Below are 22,697 nucleotides of genomic sequence, written 5' to 3' on the forward strand. Positions count from 1 at the left end.
CCTAATGGTGAGGCCACTCTTTTCAGTATCTCCCAGGCCCTGGGCTCTCCCCCCACCCAGGATCAGATTAGCACAGTCAGAATGTGAGGAGACAGCTCCCCATTCAGCCTCTGAAGTGGTGAAATCTACTCCATTATCCCGCCTGCTGCCCCCTCCTTCCCCGTCACTCAGCTGCTACAATGCAGTGCGGTCTTCTTGTGAATGCGACCCCACCCGTCCCTTCCAGACTTTCCTTCCCCCAGTGACCTCTCCACTCAGACAATGTGGGCCCATCTGCACCCTTTCATTTCTCTCCTTCAGCTGCCTGGGGATTTAGGCTGGGGATTTAGGGGACCAGGCTAGAGACTCAGGCGCTCAGAGAGGGTGTGACAACCGGCTGAGATTATGAGAGGTTTGGGATTGCATCGCTGGGGAAGATGGCCTGGGTGTAGAGGACAGAGATGAACCGGAGAGAAAGCGACTAGGGGTGCTGAGAGCTGCAGAGAGGTTCTGGAGGCCCCAGTGGTGAGGCCAAGGGCGAGTGGAGCATGGAGGAGGGGAGCTGGCACAGGACTGGAGGAGGACTGGACGAGGTAACCCGGGGAGCTAAGCCATCTACACTGGGGGAGGGAGAATGCAGTGGGCAGGCGGACCTCCCTGGTCCTGCCAAGGAGAGGGAAACCACCCCCTCCCTAGGACTGGAGAAAGCAGACCCCCACGGAGAATAAACAGGATTCCAAGTTCCCCCCAGCACTGGGAGAAGAGACTGGCCCTCCCAGGGTTGGGAGAGGCGGGGGCTGCAGGATGGGGCTCACCCAGGCGGCTCCAGGACACAATGGGGCGCGGGTTGCCCGTGGCGACACACTCGAGCACGGCGGTCTGGTGCACAGTCAGGGTGAGGTTCTCAGGCCCCACGAGGATCATAGGCTCCTTGTAGGCCCCAGAGCCCGAGCCTGGGAGGAAGATGCCACATTGCTCCACTGTAGCTGGGACCTTTCCCACCTCCTCACCACACTCCCCCCCGTACCCGCATACACAGCTCAGGCCATGGGGGGTGGGAGACAAGTTGCAGCCCCAAACCAGGTACGGTGGGTGGAGAGAGGAGATGCTGGCCGTCCCTGGACGTTACCACACTCATCTCTCCGGTCATGGCCTCTCCCGGTGGGACAGCCACCCCCACCCAAACACCTAGAAGCAGAGGGTGGGCTTCCTCCGAGAGAACTGAGCTAGCGAGGGACCTCAGGGTCCCTAAACCCTCCTCGGAGTCCCTGCGCCCTCCTCGAGGTCCCTGCACCCTCCTCAGGGTCCCTGTGCCCTCCTCAGGGTCCTATGCCCTCCTCGGGGTCCCTGAACTCTCCTCGGGAGGAGGAGCACAGAGCTAGGCGCTCAGAAGGTGCTCGGTACACACTCGGCAGTCCAGGCCCTGGGGTTCCACTGAAGGGAGGGTGATGTGGTGGTGGGGGAAGAATGCAACAGGGCAGAGGCCCGCACCTGTCACGGTGAGCCTGGCCCCGTGGCTGACCCGGACACTGGCGATGTTTGAGGCCACACAGTGGAAGACACCGCTGTCCTCAGCTCGAAGGCCTGTGATCTGCAGGACTCCCTTGGGCAGCAGCGTGTACCTGTGGTGGGGGGCACGGTCAACCACCAGCACAGCACCACTGGCCCAAGGACACTCAGCATCACGGACACAGTCCACCACCCAGCTGGTCTCACTTTCGTCATCGCAGACACACTCTGGGACTCTCACTGGTGGACGCACCTGAAATTCCAGCCTCAGCAACAAACAACCACACACTCATCTTCTCACTGGCTCAAGTATTGCATCTGGGCCCACAAGCCACACCAGATACTCAGTCTCAACAAAGTTGCAGGAATACCAGCCCGGAGGCTGCAGGCAGGCCTTCTTCAAGGCCCAGACACTGGACTGGGCCTGCCTCCTGGTCATACCATGAGCCTCCCAGTCATGCCCACCCAGGGCTCACCTCTCATTGTCCGTGTCAATGGGGACCCTGTTCTTCTCCCAGGTGATGAGGGGTTTGGGGAGCCCGTGGATTTGGCACTGGAAGCGGGCCACACCGCCTTCCTCGCCCACGGTGGCCTGGGGATGCACGTGGAAGTCTGACATGGCTGGAGAAAGAAAAGGAGGTGTGCATGGGGGAGGCACCCTGCTGAGGAGCAGAGGGGACAGGAGGGGGCGTGGGGGCCTCAGATCACACAGCAGCGCTTACTCTGCCACCTACCTGTGGGAACATCTCCCCCAAAGGCACAGTATAGGCCTGGCTGGGACACTCTGAGAAAGGTATGGGCGAATTCTGAAACAGTGGACTGTGGACCCACAGAGGCCAGTCATAGAAAGCCTTGCTCCCAGGGCCTGCTCCCCACTTTTACAGCTGCTTTTAGATTTATTTTTTATAAACTCCCCCTTAGGTTGTTGTTGTTCAGTCGCAAGTCATGTCCAACTTTTTGTGACCCTCATGGACAGAGGAGCCTGGAGGGCTACAGATTTCCCAGGCAAGAATATTGGAGTGGGTTGCCATTTCCTTCTCCAGGGGATATTCCCGACCCAGGGATTGAACCCAAGTCTCCTGCATTGGCAGATGGATTCTTTACCGCTGAGCCCCCAGGGAAGCCCCCCTCCCCCGGCTAAAGTATGCAGGTGCTAAATATTATGCTGCACATTTTACAGAATAGGAAACAGGCCCAGAGAGGGGAAGTGACTAGGCCAGTGTCACCTAGCAGGTCCTTAGACCCTGGTGACCAGAGCCCAGTGGCTTTCTTTGCCCTTCATCATCATCCCTTTATCCCCAATTCTTCTGCAGCTTCTCAACGTACCCCAAGAGGGTAGTATATCCATCGAAGGTGACAAGCCTCTCAGAAGACTGTCAGACCCACCAATCTACATTTCAATGTGTCATAAATATTCAGGGGCTGCCTCCCCACCTTTCGGGGATCTGAACTAACTGCTTGAGCGCTGATCATGAGAGGGGCTGATCATGAGAGGGGCCGTAGGCCACCCGCCTCCCCCCACTCCATTTTCAGCTGGTTAAGTGTCCCTGCTCACCCTCATTCCCAGCCATCCCCACTCCCCAACCTGTAAAGCCCCGGGAAGGGGCCCCTCCCACGCAGCTTCCCAGTTTCAGCACCAGGGCTGTGATTTCATTAAAATCCACTTTGCTTCAAGTGCGGGAAGGCGGCTCACCATCTGTCCAGGCAGGCAGCCCCTCCCCTTCAACACTCCATCAATGGGGACAGTTGTCCCCTCCCAGAAGGAGCCCTCCCCCACAGCAGCAGGGACCCTGGAGCTTGTCCCAGCTCCGGCTCCCAGCTCCCTGGTTGCAGGCGGGCACACCCCATGTCAGACCCCCTCAATCCTCCAGCCTGTGCAGGACTCCAGGGCAGCTCAGAAAGGCCAAGCCTTTGTGCCCTTCTTGCCAGAGTCTCTGGGGGCTGACTCTTTTGTGGCACGTTCTCTGTCTCATTTGCATGTGGTTCATTAAATATAAACATGCATAAAAATCCCCAGCCTTGCCTCCTCCTCTTTCAGGGCCTCCTGGGAGTGCGGCTGATGGGTGTGAGCACCTCCTTGCACATGTGTGCAAGGCTGTGTGTGCGGGAGGACGGGGCTGTGTGTGTGTGTGTGTATGGTGTGGTGTGAGGGTCTGAGGCTGGATGTGAATGGAGGTTTGTATCCTTCAGCTCCTGTGGCTGGTGTATGGTTCCGCTTCTGTGGCTTCTGTGTAGGTAATCCATCACACATGTCCCCAGGTAGATATAGTCCTTACAAAGGGCACCTTGGGCCCTAGGGGAGGGGGGTGGGGGCAAGTGCCCAGCTGGTGTCCCCATCAGGCTTGGTGAAATGATCCCCAGGGAGCACCGTGAGGTCAGCCTACCCTGTCTCAGGCCAAAGGCTGTGTTTGGCCAAGAGCCTGCAGGTCAGCCCAGAGGTTCAGGGGAGGGGGCAGACACACCAGTGGGACCCCTCTACTGCTTCCAGGCCTCAGCCTCCAGGAGGGCAGGGTTGGAGGCAGGCCTAGGGAGTGGAGAGGGCACCCAGTCTCCTGGGTCAGCTTTCTGTGCCCCCACAACCCGGCCCGACCCACTCAGGAGCTGGGGAGCTGGCTGCCACCCCCCTTCTCCCCCCACCCACCCCCCCACTCCAGCTGGAGAGAGCCTGCAGTCCCCCAGGGGATTGGGGCGGGGACTAATGGCTCTGCAGACTACAGATGCCTCCTCATTAAGGAACCGAATCCTTTTGTGTTTCCAGCCCCCATTCTGGGCTCCCTGGAGGTACAGAGAGCTAGGAGCTGGCCTGGGGAGAGATACCAGGGAAGGGACTCCTTCTCCTCAGGGCACTGGGGATGGACAAAGTTTGGCTTCTAAGCTTCTTCCTCCCCCTAAAACTAAACAATGACAAAGCCCGGCTTGAATGCCCTGCTGGAGAGGAATGCTGGAGCAGGAAACGCGGTAGTTAAGGAGTAGTTAAGGAGTCGGTCTGCTCATCTTTTCACTGTACAAGAGTCTGAAAGGTCCCCAGGGCCCCTGGCAGGCAGCCAGGGCCCCTCCCCACCCAGGAGGGCTGCTCTGCTCCCTCAGAGCAGCCCCTTGATGAACCTCTCTATCAGCTTCACCTAACTGCCGTTCTGCCAAACATCTCCTTGGAAGGGTAGCTTTGTTTTGAAAAGTGCTTGAAAACCACTCATTGCAAGCCAACCCATTTACTTTAGGAAGGGGAAACTGAGGCCCAGGCCCAGCTGGTGGCTCTACCAGCCCCAAATCAGAAGTTCCATGCCCTAAGCCCTGTGCTGGGGTGTCACTTAGTTCTCCAGCAACTTTTCCACTCTCCAAGGACAGGTGACCCCAGAGTGGACTGCAGGTGGGACGAGCCTTTTCTCACTGGTTGGGAGTTACCACTGTGCTGCAAGTTGCGGTGAGCCCCAGAGACGGTTCCTAAATCCCACCCCTCGAGCCCAGTTGGCCACACGGTGTGCTCCAGGTGGTGCCATAGGAGGGCTGGCCCCCTTTATCTGAGACTCCTTCTTCCCTCCCTTTCCTCCCACCCCTATTCAACCCTTGGGTCAGCCCCGTGTATCCCTGCAGTGTCCTGGGGGACTACAGTGAGGCCCTGGGCAGGCAGTGTCAGAGGGTAATAAGGAAGAGCAAATCTGACTCCATCCTGGATCCCTTTCTTTTACTTTAACCTTTTATTCTATTGCTTTTGCTACAAGTTCATCTCTAAAGTGATGTTGCTTAAAGTATACATAATGGCCCATCTCTGGGAAACCTGTTTCCGCTGCTTCAAACAGCGCCCACCCTCCCCTCCACAGATGAAGGGGTGAACAGGTGCTCCTCAGGGCCTACCATCTCTGATTCCTGCCACCTTCATAAACAGGCCTTTGCTTCCTAGTGGCTTGGACAGTAAAGAATCTGCCTGCAATGCAGGAGACCTGGATTTGATCCCTGGGTTGGGAATATCCCCTGGAGAAGGGAAAGGCAACCCACTTCAGTATTCTTGCCTGGGAAATCCCACGGACAGAGGAGCCTGGCAGGCTACAGTCCATGGTGTTGCAATGAGTCCGACCCGACTGAGCAACTAACACTTTCACTTTCTTTTGTCCATTCTCAGCTGAGCTGGGGTCTCTGGGAATTGTCCACTCACTCCAAGTTCACTCCTGACTTCTTTAGGAAGTCAGGGGAGAAAGTTTCTCGGGGCCACTTAGATCTCCGATGTCTCAGAGTAGGACCTGTTGGGTTGACAAGTCTGTTCTGCATTGGCTTGTACAGCTGGCCACGGAGCTAGGGGAAGCGGTCCTTGATCGTATCTCGCTCTGGGAAAGGGTCCCTGGGCAGCCATGGCACCGAGGGGTTGAGGACTGGACCTCCGGAAACCCTAATCCCTGAGCAAGCTATCCTGCAGGCCACTGTGTGGTAGATAATGCCAGACACGGGTCACTGTGGTGGCTAGAAACACTGCACAGAGGCCAGAGTGGGTGGCAGTGCGTCCGTGGCTGGTGGATGTGAAAGTGGTGTTGTGGCTTGTGGCTGCTGATGCTTTATTCTCCTGCTGACACCTGTTGGTCAGGTAGGGGCCGTTGTGGGTTCCTTGTTTCAAGTTGGGTTATGGGAGGGGGTTGTGTTGGGATGCCCCTCCGGGGTGAGGACCAGAGAGAGTGACAGGGTGGACAGAGGTCTGCTTGTGGGGGCTGGTCACGGTGGAGAAGCAAAGAAGAAAGTACCTTTGTCCCCAAACAGTCTGCAAAGGAATCTCCCAGCCACTCCCTGTTTCCGCTATGGGTACACCCAAGCCATGAGGAAAGAGGGTTCAGAGAGAGAGCCCAGCAAGCCACCAGCCTGGAAGGGAGCAGAAACAGGCAGGATATGGCTCCTGGACACCCCTATAAATCACCCAAGGGGAGGGGAGTTCTCCTGAGAGCCAGATCTAGAGTGGCTCAGGGAGGGGAGGGGGCTTTCTTCCTGGTCCAGGACCTCTGGCGAGGTCAGGCCTGGATCTGATTAGACAGGCTCCAGGGGGACGCTGCGGGGCAGGAAGGGTCGGGGCAGAGTGCTGGGAAGGAAGCCGGCCACATCCCCCTGGCCCAGCCTCTAGCTCTCGGCTATAGCCAGACTCCTGTTTGGTGTGTGATGACAAAAAGATCAGTGGGCTTGCCAGGATGGAGAGTTCAAAACACAGCCTTTGTGGAAGCCGGAGGCACTGGGGGTCTGAGGCACCGACTGCCCCCATTCATACTGCCCTTCAAGAAGAACAACCACAATTTGCAAACTCTTCCGAAGGCCATCAAGGCCAGTCCCTCTCTTTGGATCCATCCCTGCCAAGGACCAGGGATATCCTGAATGCCCTGCTGCCCCTCAAGCAGCTCAGATGTTAACACTTTTCCTTGTGCTAGAAACATGCCTGAACCCCATATGCTTCCACCCAATGCCCTAACTTTCCCCCTGAGAATTTCATTTTCCAATAGAGGAACTAGCTATTAAGCACTTGAAATGTGACCAGTCCAAATTTAGTTGGGCTGTACCTTTAAAATACACACTGGAGTTCAAAGATTTAGTACAAACTAAAAGACACTGGAGCATTAGAGAAACGCAAGTCAAAACCATAATGAGATGCCACCCATTGGGATGGCTATGATCAAAGCAACAGCAAGAAATAACAGAAAATAACAAGTGTTGGCAAGCCTGGGAAAAAAATGGAATCGTTGTGGACTGTTGGTAGGAATGCTAACTGGTGCAGCTGCTAGCGAGAACAGTGAGGGCATTCCTCAAACACTTAAAAAGAGAGGACTTCCCTGGCGGTCCAGTGGTTAAGAATCTGTCTGCCAACGCAGGGACCCTGGTCTGGGAAGATCCCACATGCCACGGGACAACTAAGCCCCTGGGCCACAACTCCTGGGCCTGTCTGCAGGAAATACTGAACCCCCCCTGACTAGAGCCCATGCTCCACGAGAGAAGCCGCCACAATGAGAAGCCCGCCCACCACAGCTAGAGAAAGCCCAAGTGTGGCAACAAAGACCCAGCACTGCCAAAAATAAATACATAAATAGAAACTTAAAAACAGAACCACCATATGACCCAGCAATTCCACCTCTGGGTATCTACCCCAGAGAATTACAGGTCTCAAAGAAGTATCTCTACATCCACGTTCAAAGCAGCCTTATTTACAATAGCTAAAATGTGAGAGACGTTCAGGTAATCATCAACAGATGAATGGATAAACGAAATATGTTTATACAATGGGATATCGTTGTTGTTAGTCACGAAGTCGTGCCTGACTCTTTTGCAACCCCGTGGACTGTAGCCCGCCAGAATCCTCTGTCCATTGGATTTCCCAGGCAAGAATACTGGAGTGGGTTGCCATTTCCTCCTCCACGGAATCGTCCCGACCCAGGGATAGAACCTGCGTCTCCTGCATTGGCACACAGGCAGATTCTTTACCACTGAGCCACCAGGGAAGCCCACAATGGAATGCTACTCAGCCTTAAAACAGAAGGAAATTCTGACACATGCCACAGCGTGGATGAACTTTGAGGACATTATGCTAAGTGAAATAAGCCAGTCACAAAAAGACAAGTACTGCATGATTCCACTTATATGAGGTACCTAGAGCAGTCAATTCATAGAGATAGAAAGTAGAATGGAAGTTGCCACAGGCTGATGGGGAGAGAGGTTGAAGGAATTACTGTTTAATGGGAACAGAGATTCACATTTGGGAGAGCAAAAGAATTCCAGAGATGGATGGTGGTGGTGGTTTGCATAATAATATGAAGGTACTTGGAGACTCCCAGGGATGGAGGAGCCTGGTGGGCTGCCATCTATGGGGTCACAGAGTTGGACACGGCTGAAGCAACTTAGCAGCAGCAGCAGCAGCGGCAATGCCACTGAACTGCACGCTTAAAAATGGTTAAGGTAGGGACTTCCCTGGTGGTTCAGTGGCTAAGACTCCTGGCTCCCAATGCAGGGGGCCTGGGTTCAATCTCTGGTCAGGGAACTAGATCCCACATGCCACGACTAAGACCCAGCACAGCTAAATAAATATTTTTTTTTAAATGGTCAAGACAGTAAATTTTATGTTAAGTGTATTTTACCACAATTAAAAAGTTGGAAAAATAATAACTTTAATTGATAATAATAGCTAATAATTTTAAATACTGATGAAGTTGAAACAATAATAGTTTGGATTTTTAAAGACAGTCCAAAAATATCAAAAAGTTATAAAAAATTTAAAAGTAATGATTTTGTGCTGGAATAATAATACTTTGCATATATTAAGTAAAATAAAGTATTTTATTAAAATTAACCTCCCTGTTTCTTTTTTACTTTTTAAAAAATATATGTGACTATTAGAAAATTTAAAATTATCTATGTGGTTTCTGTTATACTCCCACTGGACATTGCTGCTCTAGAAGACACAGTTCTATTCTTCATGTAACAGACCTTCAAATACTTGAGGTCTGGGGTGTTTCCTGAGAAATACCTTCTGAGAGGAGCGAGTGAAAGTTGCTCAGTTATGTTCGATGCTTTGTGACCCCATGGACTGTAGCCCACCAGGCTCCTTTGTCCATGAGATTCTCCAGGCAAGAATACTGGAGTGGGTTTTGGTTCACTTCTCCAGGGGATCTTCCCAACATAGGGATTGAACCCAGGTCTCCCACATGGCAGGCAGATTCTTTACCTTCTGAGCCACTGGGGAAGCCCACTGAGAGGAAATACCCTTAACTCCTTCAGTCACTTGTGATGATGAGTGACGTTCAGGTGTCTTGAGCCTGAAGACCATGGGCAACACTCTGAACCCACAGAGCCTTACACCACCGGGGACTTGGAGCAGATTTCAGCCATCATCTGTAGTGGCCATCCCTGTGCTATCCAATATGGTAGCCACTAGTCACAGTGGTCACTTAAAATTAAACTACAAATTCGGTTCCTCTGACTCATTAACTGCCTTTCAAGTGTTCAGCAGCCACAAGTGGCTCCAGGCTACCTTATGGGACAACACCAATAAAATACTTCTGTCGTCACAGAAAACCCCGCTGGACAGCACTGCCCCACACCCAAGGCAAAGCCTCAGACCCACAGCTGCCTTCTGCATCGTTTCCTCTCTCCTGCTACCCCACCGGAGAGCCCCTCCCTTTTTCTGTATCGTCATCATTAGCTCAGCTTTGCCCCTGCCAGATCCCCCCTCTCCGGGCCACATGGATTCAGAGACTGCTGACAAGGCCCACGTTTGATTGCATCTCTGCATGGCAGGAAGGCCTCACACAGCAAGATTTCTGCTCCTGGTGGGGAATACTTGCTAAGAGCATTTTGAGGCAATGGTCCAGTGAAGAGGTTAACGGTACAGGCTCTGGAATGAAACAGAACTGGGTACAAAACTCAACACCACCACTCTCAGCTCTGTGACATTGAGTGAGTTACTTAGTCTCTCAGAACGTCTATTTTCTCACTTATATTAATAAAAATAGGGTTGATAATAGTTCATGTCATTAGAGCCGCTGCACTGGGGGGGAATCAATGAGACCTGTTTGTAAAGTACTTGGCACAGTCCTCAGAAAATAGCAAAAGCTTGCTACCTATTGTTGAGGGAAAATAGAGGAATTGAGTTAAAAGATCCTGAGACGTTATGGGACTTCCTTGGTGAACCAGTGGTTAAGACTCTGTGCTTACAATGCAAGGGGCTTGGGTTCAATCCCTGGCTAGGGAACTAGGATTCCATATGCCGCACAGCACAGCCGAGAAAATTAAGGAAAAAAAAAAACAGGTATTGAGGTTATGGTAGAGCATGGTAGGATTGGGGGTTGGTAGCCATCTCCTCCAAGAGAGTAGCCATATTCTCACGGACAGGCAAAGGCTCAGAGAGTTAGCGGTAGAGGCTCTGAAAAAGTGAGTAAAGATAGAATTTGCAAGGCTTGAATGGTGAGAGGGTCAGTGCAGGGGGAAGGGGGCAGCGGGGTATAAACCAACTTGGCTTCTATTTCACTTCTGCCTGGGAGCTTCACAAAGGCTCTAATAGGCGAGCTGTCAGTTGGAAGAAGCCATTGGGTAATTGAGGCCTTGACTTCTCTAGTAAAATGTTTATGAAGCCCATAAACTCATGCCTTTATTGGCCAGGCTCATTCCGGGGGATGGATGTGGCTCTCTGAGGTGCAGTTAAAGCACCTGCTGAACTCCGGCACCCTACAGCTACTCCGGGCTCCACCCAGACCCACCAGGCAGTGACCCTGGAGGGTGAGGAGGCCAGCCAAGTCCCACCTCACGTGCCCTTTAAACTCCACAAAGCACTTGTAAATGTCCTATCTCTACCTGTGAATGGGAAGGAGGGAGGTGATGGCAGAGAGTCCTGAGTCCTGGGGAGGCTGGCAGCTTGCCACAGTCCCCATGGGATATTGGTTTTGTCATCAGGCTTCTCTGGCCCAGGTTCACCCTTCCTAACCCTCTGTCAGTCTCCCCAATATCTGGGTCCCCGCCTTGCCCATGACTTTGGCTCTGTTAGGGAAGAGCACCCACATTGACTGGCTGTTGACATTTGGGATGGAGCAAAGTATGAACTTTGAAGACCTGTATTTACTTCCCTGGGCCTCCAAAGGGAAGTCTGAGAGTTGAATTAGGTTTTGAATCCAGGGAGTATGGTGTGTTTTTTTTTGGGGGGGGGTATGGGAGGGCGCTCTGTGTGGGGTTTGGGTGGATGGGTGTGGGTGGATGGTATCTGGGGCTTACAAACAGCTCCAGAAGACTGCAATGGTTCAGAGACCCTGCTCAGCTTTGCTGGGGGTGATTGATTCATCTGGGCCTTTGCCTGGTGACCCTGCTCTGAGAAGCCTCTGGATCCTTTTGTCCCCCTCCTCAAGCCCCTTACCCCCTGCCTTAGGCCCCTGAACCCCAGACCCTCCCTCCCACCCTCCCACACCACCACCAGCTCACCACTCCCCTGGCCCCAATTCTAACACAAAAGGCAACTTTGTCTTTCAAGTCAGCAGCCATAAATCCACGTCTCTCCCCTGCCTCCTGGCAGCCACCTCTGACAAATGGGAGGAGTGGAGGACAGTGGGGGGCCAGACTCAGCTTGGGAAAGTCCCTGCATCCAGTTGTCGGCCCACTGTAGGCTGGTGAGCATCGAACCTTTATGGCCTGATCTTTGATTCCAACGGACAGGAAGACCCAAGGCACAGCTGCAGGGGAGGCAGTCGGGCTCTCTGCAGTCTCCGGGCTGGGCTTTTACTGCCAAAGAGCATAAAACCTCTCAAAGCCCTCCTTTCAATTATTCAGCCCATAATTCGGAGGCTCCGGTTCTTCCTCCACATCAAGCAGTGGGCTCCCCATCCCTCCCTACCTCCAGCCCACCACGGAGGTGTAAAGGTGTCCGGTGGAGTGTGCTGTGGGACCCGGGTGAGGCCCTGCCCGACGTGGCATCCTGGGTGAGCCATTAGGTCGGTGCGTTCCCCTGCTTTCAGTGTGGCCCCTACACACGGGAAGGGAAAGGCGAAGAGAATCACTCTCCCATGAGACCACCCTACCCACTCCATGCTAGGTTCTCAAAAGCAGTCCCAACTTCAAATATTTTGCTCTATTTTTCATCCCACATATCAGGCAATGAGTCAGAGGGTGTGTCTTGGGCTGGGAAATACAGTCATCTGTCCTATATTTACATAGCACACCCACTAAATCAACTCTAAGCATTCATTCAACAGATACTTACTGATTGCTAACGTGTCAAGAGGATGTCCTGGCACCCTGGGGCAAATTCCCTCCTCCCACAGACCCTGTCTTTAGACTTTCCACCCAATCTTCTAGAAAGGTTAAAACACCAGAGCCAGAGTCTTAGGTATGATCATAGTCCAGAAACCTGCAGAAGCCACTGATGGGCAAAGCTAAGATATTATGTCAGTATAACCCTGAAAGGCAGGGATTATTAGCCCTTCTGATGCACAGAGAGGTTAAGTAACTTGCCCAAGGTCACACAGTCATTTAATAATGATGCTCACACATTAACATTTAATGATGCCACAGCAGGCATTTGAACTTAAAATGTTTTAACCCATGCTCTTTCCTTGCATCACAGCTGTGAGACACACACATTCAAATGCTTCTCAAACACGACTGACCATACCTTTGAACAATGGCACAGAAAATCACAGAAGTACACGACATCCTTGACCCTTAAAAGTATCACGCCAAAAAAAAAAAGTATCACGCCTACGTACATTCAGAGACACCCATGACATAGCAGGCTTCACTTTAACTGAAGTCCCCCAGGGTTTGAGGTAGGTTTCACAGAGCATAACTAATGCAGATAAGTACCATGATATGACAGTGTTATTAACCTCCTAATGGTCACTAGCCCACACATGTTTCCTAAATTCTATTAACACAGGTAAATAAACAACCCAGACGCCAGTCCCCAGGTAGCCCTTCCACGAGCATTTTCGTGCTCGTGGAAATCGGCAAACCAAGAAACCAAGCTGCAAGGATGGAGCCTGCAGAGTTATTCCTGTCACTTGTCAGGCCTTACAAAACAGAGGAGTAACTTATTTTCCAGATTTTGCAGGAAGAGGACAAAGCATTGTGAGAGGCCAGTGGCTTCCATGGGGTGAGTTGGGGTGGTGGGGCAGGGAGAGGGAAGGTAAATGTGTTAAAGAGAAGGGCCGCCGTGACTGTCTCAGTCCTTTTAATAACTGGGTCTTGATAAAGCCAAAGCCCCTCTCTGGGCCTCTTATTTCCTCCTCTGTAAAATGGATGAGTTGAACTGGGCTGATTACAAAGTCTATCCGGCTACAGCCTCTGAGACACATGTGCTTGCGGGCGGCAGCCGAGGGTGCAGGGTCGGGGGCTGGGAGTCAGCTTGGGAATCCCTCTCTGCCTTAGACTTGAAACTGTCCAGGCCCAGCAGGGCCCCTCTCCACAGACTGCACGTCTCCACCTGTGTCAGGGTCACCAATCTTCCTTATGTAAACGTGCCCGGGGCCCACGACATCCTAACTTCCGTCATTCTGGTCGGGATACCGGATCTCCCTCACCTCCCGGAAGGACGTCTGGCTAGGGGGCGCAGGCTGGAGCTATTAAGTAAATTGCTTTCACGTGACCATGAGGACAACTTAACAAAAACAGACACTGCCCCCAAATTTCCAGAACCATATATTAGGATTTGTAGGGGACTAATCTAGCAGGCATTAGGTAATGGAGGGGTGACCTGATCATGTCTGACTCTCACAGATTCCTTATGTGACCTTTCCATTTCAATCTTGGTTTTCTCATCTTTAAAATGGGAGAGGAGGAGGATAGACAAGATAATCTGTAAGGTTCAGACCATTAATATTTTGGGACAACACTAGGTGAAATGGTCTCTCTCCTCCCATGAAAGGACTCCTCTTCTCAAACCTTGATCTGATGCTGTATTTACCTCTCATGATTCTACAGAATCTCTGGCGGCTCAACTCTGAACCATGATCGTTAAAGGCCTGCAGACAATCCACCTCAGCAACAGTGCTGCTGGTGGTAAGTTGCTTCAGTCGTGTCCGACTCTGTGCTACCCCAGAGACGGCAGCCCACCAGGCTCCCCCGTCCCTGGGATTCTCCAGGCAAGAACACTGGAGTGGGGTGCCATTTCCTTCTGCAATGCATGAAAGTGAAAAGTGAAAGTGAAGTCGCTCAGTCGTCTCCGACTCTTAGCGACCCCATGGACTGCAGCCCTCCAGGCTCCTCCGTCCATGGGATTTTCCAGGCAAGAGTGCTGGAGTGGGGTGCCATTGCCTTCTCTGGGAATCTTCTATAGAAGGTTTCAAAAGCCTTCCCTTAAATTCAAAGGTTTCACCACATCCACCCCTAACCTCTTCCTTTTCTTGTGATTCTTAGTTAGAGCCTCACCATGGGCCAACTACCCAAGCTAGAACAAAACAAGGGCACTGCCACATCTGTCGCCCTCTCCCCCACAGTCAACTGGTCACTAATCCCGGGCTATCCTCCCTTATCGCTCCCACTGCCTTGGCTCAGGCTCTCAACACTCTCAACTGTTTCTGTAATAGCTTCCCCTGTCCAGTCTCCCCATTTCTAGTGCTCCCTTCCTCCGCTTCTTGGGCTTCCCTTGTGGCTCAGCTGGCAAAGAATCCGCCTGCAATGCGGGAGACCTGGGTTCGATCCCTGGGTTGGGAAGACCCCTGGAGAAGGGCATAGCAACCCACTCCAGTATTCTTGCCTGGAGAATACCCATGGACAGAGGATCTTGGGGGCTACAGCCCATGGGGTCACAAAGTGTCGGACACACCTCCTCTTCTTAGTCCACCCTGAAGCCATAATCATCTTCCTGAATATCCAATTAACCATCTTTGGTGGTTCTCCATTGCCTTGAATCAAGGTAGTCTCCTTGGGATGGCATTCAAGGTCTTCATTATTAGATCCTGATTAATCTTTCCAGCTTCAAAGGCAGCTAGTTCTCTCTTCATGTAATTTGCACTCCGACTGTGTGAGACAGGCTTGTCTTTTCCAGACATCAGATGTTCATACTTCTCTTTACCTCTGCTGTCCCCATTTGCCTGGAACTCCTTTGCCATTTTCTCTACTAGCATCTCATCTTCTACAGCCCCCAAAGGAGGCAGGCAGAATTAATTCCTGCCTTGAATGTGTTGCCTTTGTGCCTCTCTCCTAGCCTTTAACAAAACATATCAGAATCCGTTGCTTACACATCAATCACCTACTAGCCTATGAGTCCCTTATGGGCCCATAATGGTCTAACTTGCCTTTCTATCTCCAGCACCTAGAACAAATACTAGGTAAATAATAAGTCTTCATTAACTGTGTCCTGAATGCTAGCGTTAAGGGTCATATGATCTTGGGGTCATTACACATTATCTTCTCTTCCACCCAAGACCCTACCCTGCCACAACTCATTGTTTATTTGGGGCAAGTTATTTTCTCTCCTTGAGTCTCAGCTTATTCAATGAAACGAAGGACTTGGGACTAAGCACCCCAGTCCTCTTCTCAAACCTGACTGTGTATCAGAATAACCTAGGACGCTGAGTAACTGCAGATTTCCAGACTCCACTTCCTTGGTCTGGCGCGGTGCTCAGGAATCTATGAAAGCGCAGGAGGCTGTCACATGTGCACGGCCAGCATTGGGACCCCCTGGCCTGACAGGTTCTCGAGAATCCTTATCGTCCCCCGAGCTCCAGCATCCGACAAGGGCAGATTCCCAGCCCAGCACCCATAACCCCATCCACCCATCCAACCCCTCCAGCAACAAGGCCAGTAGTTAGTCCAGGCAGTCTGACTCCAATGCCAGGAGCCGGCAGCGGGGCGGGTGGAGCATGTGGGAGCCCGGCCCCCCCGGGGCCCCCAGTGCTGGCATTCGGCTGCCGAGCGGGGTCAGGGCCCCCGAGCCTGGGGCCCTGAGAGCCGCTCGCTCGGCGGCAGGAGTAAGTGGGACCATCTGCTCCGCTCGGCAGAGGTCAGCGCTTTGTGTCAAGCTCCCATCCCCCCTCGCTCCTCCCTCCACCTTCCCCTCTTTGCCCTTTGACTCCCGGGACTCAAAAGAAAAAAAAAGCCCTTGAGGTCCTGATGAAAGTGGGAGTGTGATGGGGAGCGACACCGGAGCTCGGGGCCCGGGCCGTGCTGAGCCTGCGCCGGCGGAGAGCGCGCGGCGGGCGGCTGCGGGCCGGGGAGGAGCAGCCGCGTCCGGTCCGCCGGGCCCGGGCCGAGCCGGCGGGGCGGCTCCCGAGGGAGGCGGCGCCGGTTCCCACAGCCGGCCGGGCCGTCGGGCCCCTTTGAAGTGGCCGCAGCTGCACACCCCGAGCCGCGGCTAATCCCCGCCGACGCGGGCGTCCTCGCCCCCCCGCATAGCAATAGTGTCCGCGCTGAATGGCGCTGGCTAATTACCTCGCTCGCACCGCCGCGGGTGAATGAGAGAATCCGGCATTGTGCGCGGCGAATGGAGAAAATAAGACAACCATTGTCCTCGCACGCCAAACGAGGGTTTGATGTCGCTGGGGCGAGCGAGGCACCATTTCCCGCCACCCTCTCCCCCCAGCGGGGCAAATGCCCCAGCTGCGCCCGGGTGGACCGGGCCGGCCCAGGGAAACTGAGGAAGCAGGTCCCGCCTCCCCACGGAAGAAGCCCTCCGCGCCCCGACTACCCATGGAAGCCCGGCAGGGGCTACGAGTCTGCCCCGGGGCTCCCCTCTACACCAGTGGGTTCTTGGGGGCACCTACTGTGATAGCCCGGTTCGGAGAAAAACCAAGCGAGGCCCTGCCTTTACAGCCTAATTAGATTTCGCTGGGAACACATGAAACAATGAGAAGAGTCGAGGATTTATGTTCTTCAGTGCCCAACTGTGTGCCACCAGCTGAAAGGGCTGGAGACGTTCAGAGAATGGCTGGGAGAGATGTGAGAAGAGGAACAGGGCTCTGAAAAGAAGAGGCAGGAAGATGGGAAGCTGTGGGGGCTGAGGAATGGACTGGCATGTTCCGGGAGGAAGAGAGAAAGCTTGGAAAGGGGAGGTCCTAACAGTCAGGTCTGAGCCAGGGTTCAGGATTCGGATGTGACAACGGAAGTGCCCAGGCCACTGCTTTGATCCAAGAAAGGTCCCCTTGATGAGAATGGTGGGTGGGAAGGAAGGACTGGAGTTTCAACCACTTGCCTGTGAAAACCGACTCTTTATCAGGAACTGGACTAGCCTGAGGCACTTCCCTTTTCTTGTTTAAGGATGTGAGAGGCTTAGCTTAGAAATCAGCACTAAAGGAAAATCATGATGCAGATGGACAGGCTGACAATCACACTGTTAATCAATTCAACAGATTCTGTGCTTTATCAAGCTGCCTTCTCTCTTCACTATCACCACAGTTATGGTTGCTTCTTGACAAGGCGGGAAGAGGAGCTCGAATTCTTCAAGATCAGGAGGTGTCTTATCTTAATGTCCCTCAGAGTCCTCAGCTTAGAGGCAGGTAGGTGTAGGAGAGATGCTCTTAGAGATTGGTTGATTTGATAACTGACCTGCTTTAATATCCTTCAGTTCCAGTATCCTTTTCCTGGAAGCACATACTTCTAATCCCTTCTGATGGGCTTTTAGATTATGTCTGCCTAAAGAAGAACATACATAAGATCCAGTGTCCTTTCAGGCTTCTCAACTGATAAAAAGGTCCATTGCTCAGATACAGTAGGCTGTTGGGCTGACCCAGTCGCCCTTGGTTAGCATCACTTATGATGCATATTACTGGGCTCTTTCTAAGGCAGCAATCTTTTCTAATGTTCTAATGTCCATGTTACCACAACGAGATTATGAACCCTTTGTGTACAGCAGATAACTAGGCTCTGAAACAGGACCACCCATAAAGTGAAGTCGCTCAGTTGTGTCCTGTTCTTTGCAACCCCATGGACTGTAGCCTACCAGGCTCCTTCATCCACGGGATTTTCCAGGCAAGAGTACTGGAGCAGGTTGCCATTTCATCCATCCGTTTATTTGAGAATAAAATTAAAGACTGGACAACACTTGTTGAGAGACTAAACAGCCGCCAAAATGGGTCCTTGTCTTGACTGATCAACCACGTCTAACACTACTGAGCGCTAATTGTAACAGTGATACGTGAAAACATATGCTTTTTAAAGGAGAGAAAAATCTAAGTACAGGTTATTATTTTTCTAACCCAATTCTCAATCAAGGTTTAATTTAACCTGGTCATAAGTGCCAATATGATCATAACGTTTTTCTTAATAATTCTCCTAAATCTTCATCTCAGAGTCATGTTTCTTCTGCCTAAGGCTCTAGAATCTTAAGCCTATTTGGTATCCCAGCACCTGCTGAACTACTCCCCTGCTTAGGCCAGTCTACCTAGTTAGCTGATCTGCTTAGTTAGGTGGTCTAAAGAACTCCAAAACAAAACAAAAAGGTAACGCAGAACTGCTGTGGATGTGGTAAATGTAAGAAGCCTGAAGCTCCACCAACCTGACTTCTCTTTCCCTCATCTGCCATCCCCGAACCCCCTTCACAGACCCAAGGACCGTAAAGAATGATGCTGAACGTCCCTTCATCTAGAGAAAAAAAGGACCTACCCAAGGAAGCAACAGTTAGTTTGTAGTAGATCAGAGATCATTCTAATGCCATACAGGCCACTAGCTTCATTTTACAGGACTAAAATGACCATTCAAGCAGAAACTATAATTGTTATTATATAGTACTATACACGTGTCTTTATAGTTTGTCCAGATTTCAACAAGAGTGCCTGAATATCTAATCCCCAGAAAATTACACTTGGGAAATGATCCACTATTCAAAAAACATGAGGCACCTCCAGGCCCAAACTGGAGATTCAACACTTTTAACTAAAAAAGTGCTTTCTAAAGGAAGCCTATTTCTCCTCACATCTCTTCTTTCCCCAAACCCAAGACCATTAAGTAACTTTAAAAATAATGCTCCATGGGTGAATATTTTGATAAGAAGATAATGAGTATAATAACGAGAATGTGTTTTTTCTCCTCTTATCCATTCCCACAGCAACATGCATTCACAGGAGGCTTTGTTATCATAGTTATGATTTTTCAAGATAATAGGAAGATAGGCATATACATATGCAAGGACAGTCCTTCCCAAGAGGATGCACATGGAGCTCAAGGGAAGAGGGACACTTCCCAGCACGGAACTAGCCTGTTAGCCATTCTGGGGATGAGGCCAAAGGTCTGGCATCCTCGGACTTTCTATAGCTTGTCTGGAAGGGTGTCCCACCCTGAGGTGACTGAGTATCAGTAGCCACCTCACCTGGTAAACCGAGGTCTGAATTCACCAGGCCAACCCCTTCCCCTTCAGCACTCAATCGCCTCACCTGCAGCTTCGTCCAGTCTCCATCCTCCCCCAAGTGGCCAGCAGTGGGACCTTGGAAGAAGGCTGTTTCAAGCAAGGGAACAGAAGAGGGAGACAGGGGTGCCTCTTAAGCCTAGAAGAAGCTGGTTTAGGAGACTGGTGATACAGTTAGGTGCAGACATGGCTGCTCTTGGCTCCTGACAGCAGGGGACTCAGAAGCCTGCAGAGAATGGCTTCAGGGAAAGTACACTGGAGGCTCTCGAGTGATATCCGACTCAGCCTTCCTTGCCTCCCCCAGGTCCAGGCTGTTGAGCTCCAGAGGAAGAGTGTGCTGACCACAGCAGGCAGGACGTGTTTCCACCCTCCCTTGCATACGCCCGCAGCTCTCCATTCTCACCCTTCCCAGGCGTCACTCTGTGCTCAGCGCTGAGGATGCTCAGAGGAGCTAGCCCCACCCCTCAAGGAGTCTGCAAACCAGTGGGAGGAACAAGCTTCATACTCACTGTCCCAGAACAGACTGGGGTGTCTTCTGATTCTCCTCACCCCCAAAAAGCCAAGCTGGGCATACAGTTCAATGACTCCTTCCCGAATTGATGCAATAAAAGCTATATGGCTTTATTTCAGGAAAGCCTTGATCCCATCAACCTTATACTTAGCAGCCTTGCTTGTAATGATCTTGATTTTGTCATGTTTCAGTGGGAAAATGACTGATTTGAAAAGCAAAATCAGAAACACAAGAGAGCAGGAATGTCAAACAGGCTCAATCCTAAGACTCATTCTATGATATATCATTACTGGTCTTCTGATATAGTGGAATCAAGGATATTCTAACCCATTCTTCAAGTGGGACCAACTTAAGACAGGGTTTCTCTAAGGTATTAGAGGTTTGGCATACAATTTTTGTGGTGGTGATGGTGTTCAGTTGCTAAGTCGTATCCAACTCTTTGTGACCCCATGTACTATAGCCCATCAGGGTCCTCTGTCCATGGGATTCTCCAAGCAAGAATACTGGAGTGGGTTGCCATTTCCTTCTCCAGGGGATCTTCCCGACCCAGGGATTGAACCCATGTCTCCTGCATTGGCAAGCAGATTCTTTACCACTGAGCCACTAGGGAAGCCCAGCATACAATTTTAAGAGACCTCTAAGAAATTAGGGTAAAGGGAACTACTGCAGAAAGAGAGTGACATTCCATATAAGCTGGGATGTAAGAGGCAAAACAAAAATAACCCACGAAGAGCAGGGGAGGTGAGGGAAAAAAACAGCCAGATGTGAAGATGGCAGGAAAAGATCCAGGAATTGCTTATCACAAGCAAATACTGGGTTTCAGTGTTCTAAGATCCCGGCTCTCAAGTTAGAATCCCAAATCCCATTTGGCCAACCAGCTCATTGGAAAGAATGCCTGAATGCTTTCTGTCCCAGTTCTGTACACCAGGACTTGGGGCAAGGCCTGCTCTCTGGTCTCAGCTTCCACAGCAGTGATGTGAGAAACAAGGGCAAGAGACTGGAGGACAGGGCAAAGCAGGGTGAGGGTGCATCAGGAAAACCTGGAAAGCTCCCTTCTCCCCACTCCTGCCTGCCCCTGGGGGGAGCACACTCCCCAGCACTGTCAGGGCGACAAGCACACATCTCTGTCCCAGCTACCCTTCTGTGAAGGTTCTGGGCCCCACTCTGCTTTCTGTTCAAAGGCTGGCCTATAGACTTTTGTCTAGCCCCCACCCCTTGTCAGCAGTCCCTGGCCTGCACTCCAAGCCAATCGGGAGGAAGGAGGCTGGGGGCCCTAGACCTCCACGCTCCTGTTCTATTTTGCTCCCCAAGACCAGTAAGAGGCCTCCAGTCGGTGAGAGGTAAAGGCCAGGGAAGTAGTGGAGCATACAGGAGCTCCAAGGACAACACAAGCGCAGTCGCAGACCGCAGATACACGCACACACACAGGTTCTCACATCCACAGACACACAGGGCGCGGTGACTTGACAGCCCCGCAACTGCGCGGCGCAGGTTAATTGAAGGCACATCGTTCTGCCTTGTCGGCCAACCGGCCGGGCCCCGCCTCGGCGAGAAGCAGCCCGCTTTGTGCTGACAGTTGGGGGTATCCCTCTTCCCCGATGCAAAGGAAAGGAGTCGTTTTCAGAGCGCGGTCCACTCATTTCACACCGCGCTTGCCGCGGGGCGGAGGGCCAGTCCCTGCGCAGGTGGTTGAGCGCCCCGCCACACCCCAATCCCAGGGACTCAGTAGCCTCGCTTCCGACACGTGCGTGCTGCCCCGGGCAGCAACCACCCAGGTAGGGGCAGCGACAGAAGGTGAGGATGACAAGAGAGCTTTGCTATAGAACTGTGATCTTGACAGTTCAAAAAGGAGGAAGCCAAGCCCAGTACGGGAGAGACAGAGGAGTGGGAGAGGGAGATGGAGGAGAGAGCTAAGGCCAGCCTGGGGAGAGGTAGAGAGGAGAGTTGGGGAGGGGGGAAACTACCTTCAAGGCAAAACGAGTCAGAAGTGAGAGGGGACTTTGAGAACCTTGTAATCTGGTCCTCTCCACACTACCTTCCACCCATGGGGAAACTGAGGTCCAGGAAAGTGAACTTTGGGTTTTGTGGGTCCAAAAACCATATGGGGATGAGTTGAATATTCATATATTACAAGCAGCTCCTGGTTGAAGTGGGAGTCAAAGAGGACACAGAAGTAAGGATGACGTCTATGTCAGGTCCAGGCTCCTCCCAGTCCGCAGTCTTGGCAGGCACTTTCCCAGGTGGGAAGCAGGTAGACTGGGAGGAAAACATGCAGGCAGCTCCACGGCAGGCAGGGCCCCAGGTCAGGGCATATGCCCCAGGAAACATCAGCCCCCAAACCAAGGCTTTCAGGTAGGGATGGGGGCAGGATCCAGGACCCTCCCCAGAAGTCAGGTTGCTCAGAGTGAGGGTGAAGAAATGCAGAGCACGCAGGGCTGCCGCAGCATCCCAAGAAGGTCTGGTTGGTGCTCCCTCCCCACCCCCATTACCGGTCCTCACTCAGAGACCCAAAGTTCACCCTGTTCTAAGGATCCCAGCCGCAACTGGCCCCTCCCCATGGCCAGTAAAGCCCCCGCCCTGTGCCCTCCCAGCAGGCACAGCCCGCCCCTCCCTGCAGTGCTGCTGGGTTGACGACGGAGCCTGCCGTCCAACACACTGGTCAGTGGGGCCAAGAGGGCAGGGGAGGAGCCGAGAGGGCAGGGGCCTCACGTCGACCACTCACCCAGGATGGGGTAGTAGCCGAATCTTCCAGCTACCACAGCGGGCAGGGACTGTGGTCAGGGGTGGGGGCCACGTAACTGCACGAGGCCTTAGGCCACCTTGCCCAGGCAAGGGGACAGCAAAAGGACAATCAGCAGCCTGGCTTCTCCATCTTCCAAGGCTGATTACGTCTCTTCCCTACCACCCAGCCCCCACCCCCGGAAC

The 22,697-nt window shown here is 52.5% G+C and overlaps 1 protein-coding gene across 1 annotated transcript in view; it reads right to left on the reverse strand.

The window, feature by feature from the left end:
- IGDCC3 (immunoglobulin superfamily DCC subclass member 3) overlaps positions 1-22,697 on the reverse strand; it is a 43,117-nt gene that overhangs the window by 6,670 nt on the left and 13,750 nt on the right. The window contains exons 3-5 of the mRNA XM_061430100.1: positions 1,965-2,109; positions 1,471-1,601; positions 795-932 (exon numbers count right to left, since the gene is read on the reverse strand). Of these exons, the coding sequence (XP_061286084.1) occupies positions 795-932; positions 1,471-1,601; positions 1,965-2,109 (414 nt within the window). The remainder of the gene's footprint in view (positions 1-794; positions 933-1,470; positions 1,602-1,964; positions 2,110-22,697) is intronic.

Source organism: Bos javanicus, chromosome 10 (genome assembly GCF_032452875.1).
Source record: "Bos javanicus breed banteng chromosome 10, ARS-OSU_banteng_1.0, whole genome shotgun sequence".
Lineage (NCBI taxonomy): Eukaryota > Metazoa > Chordata > Mammalia > Artiodactyla > Bovidae > Bos > Bos javanicus.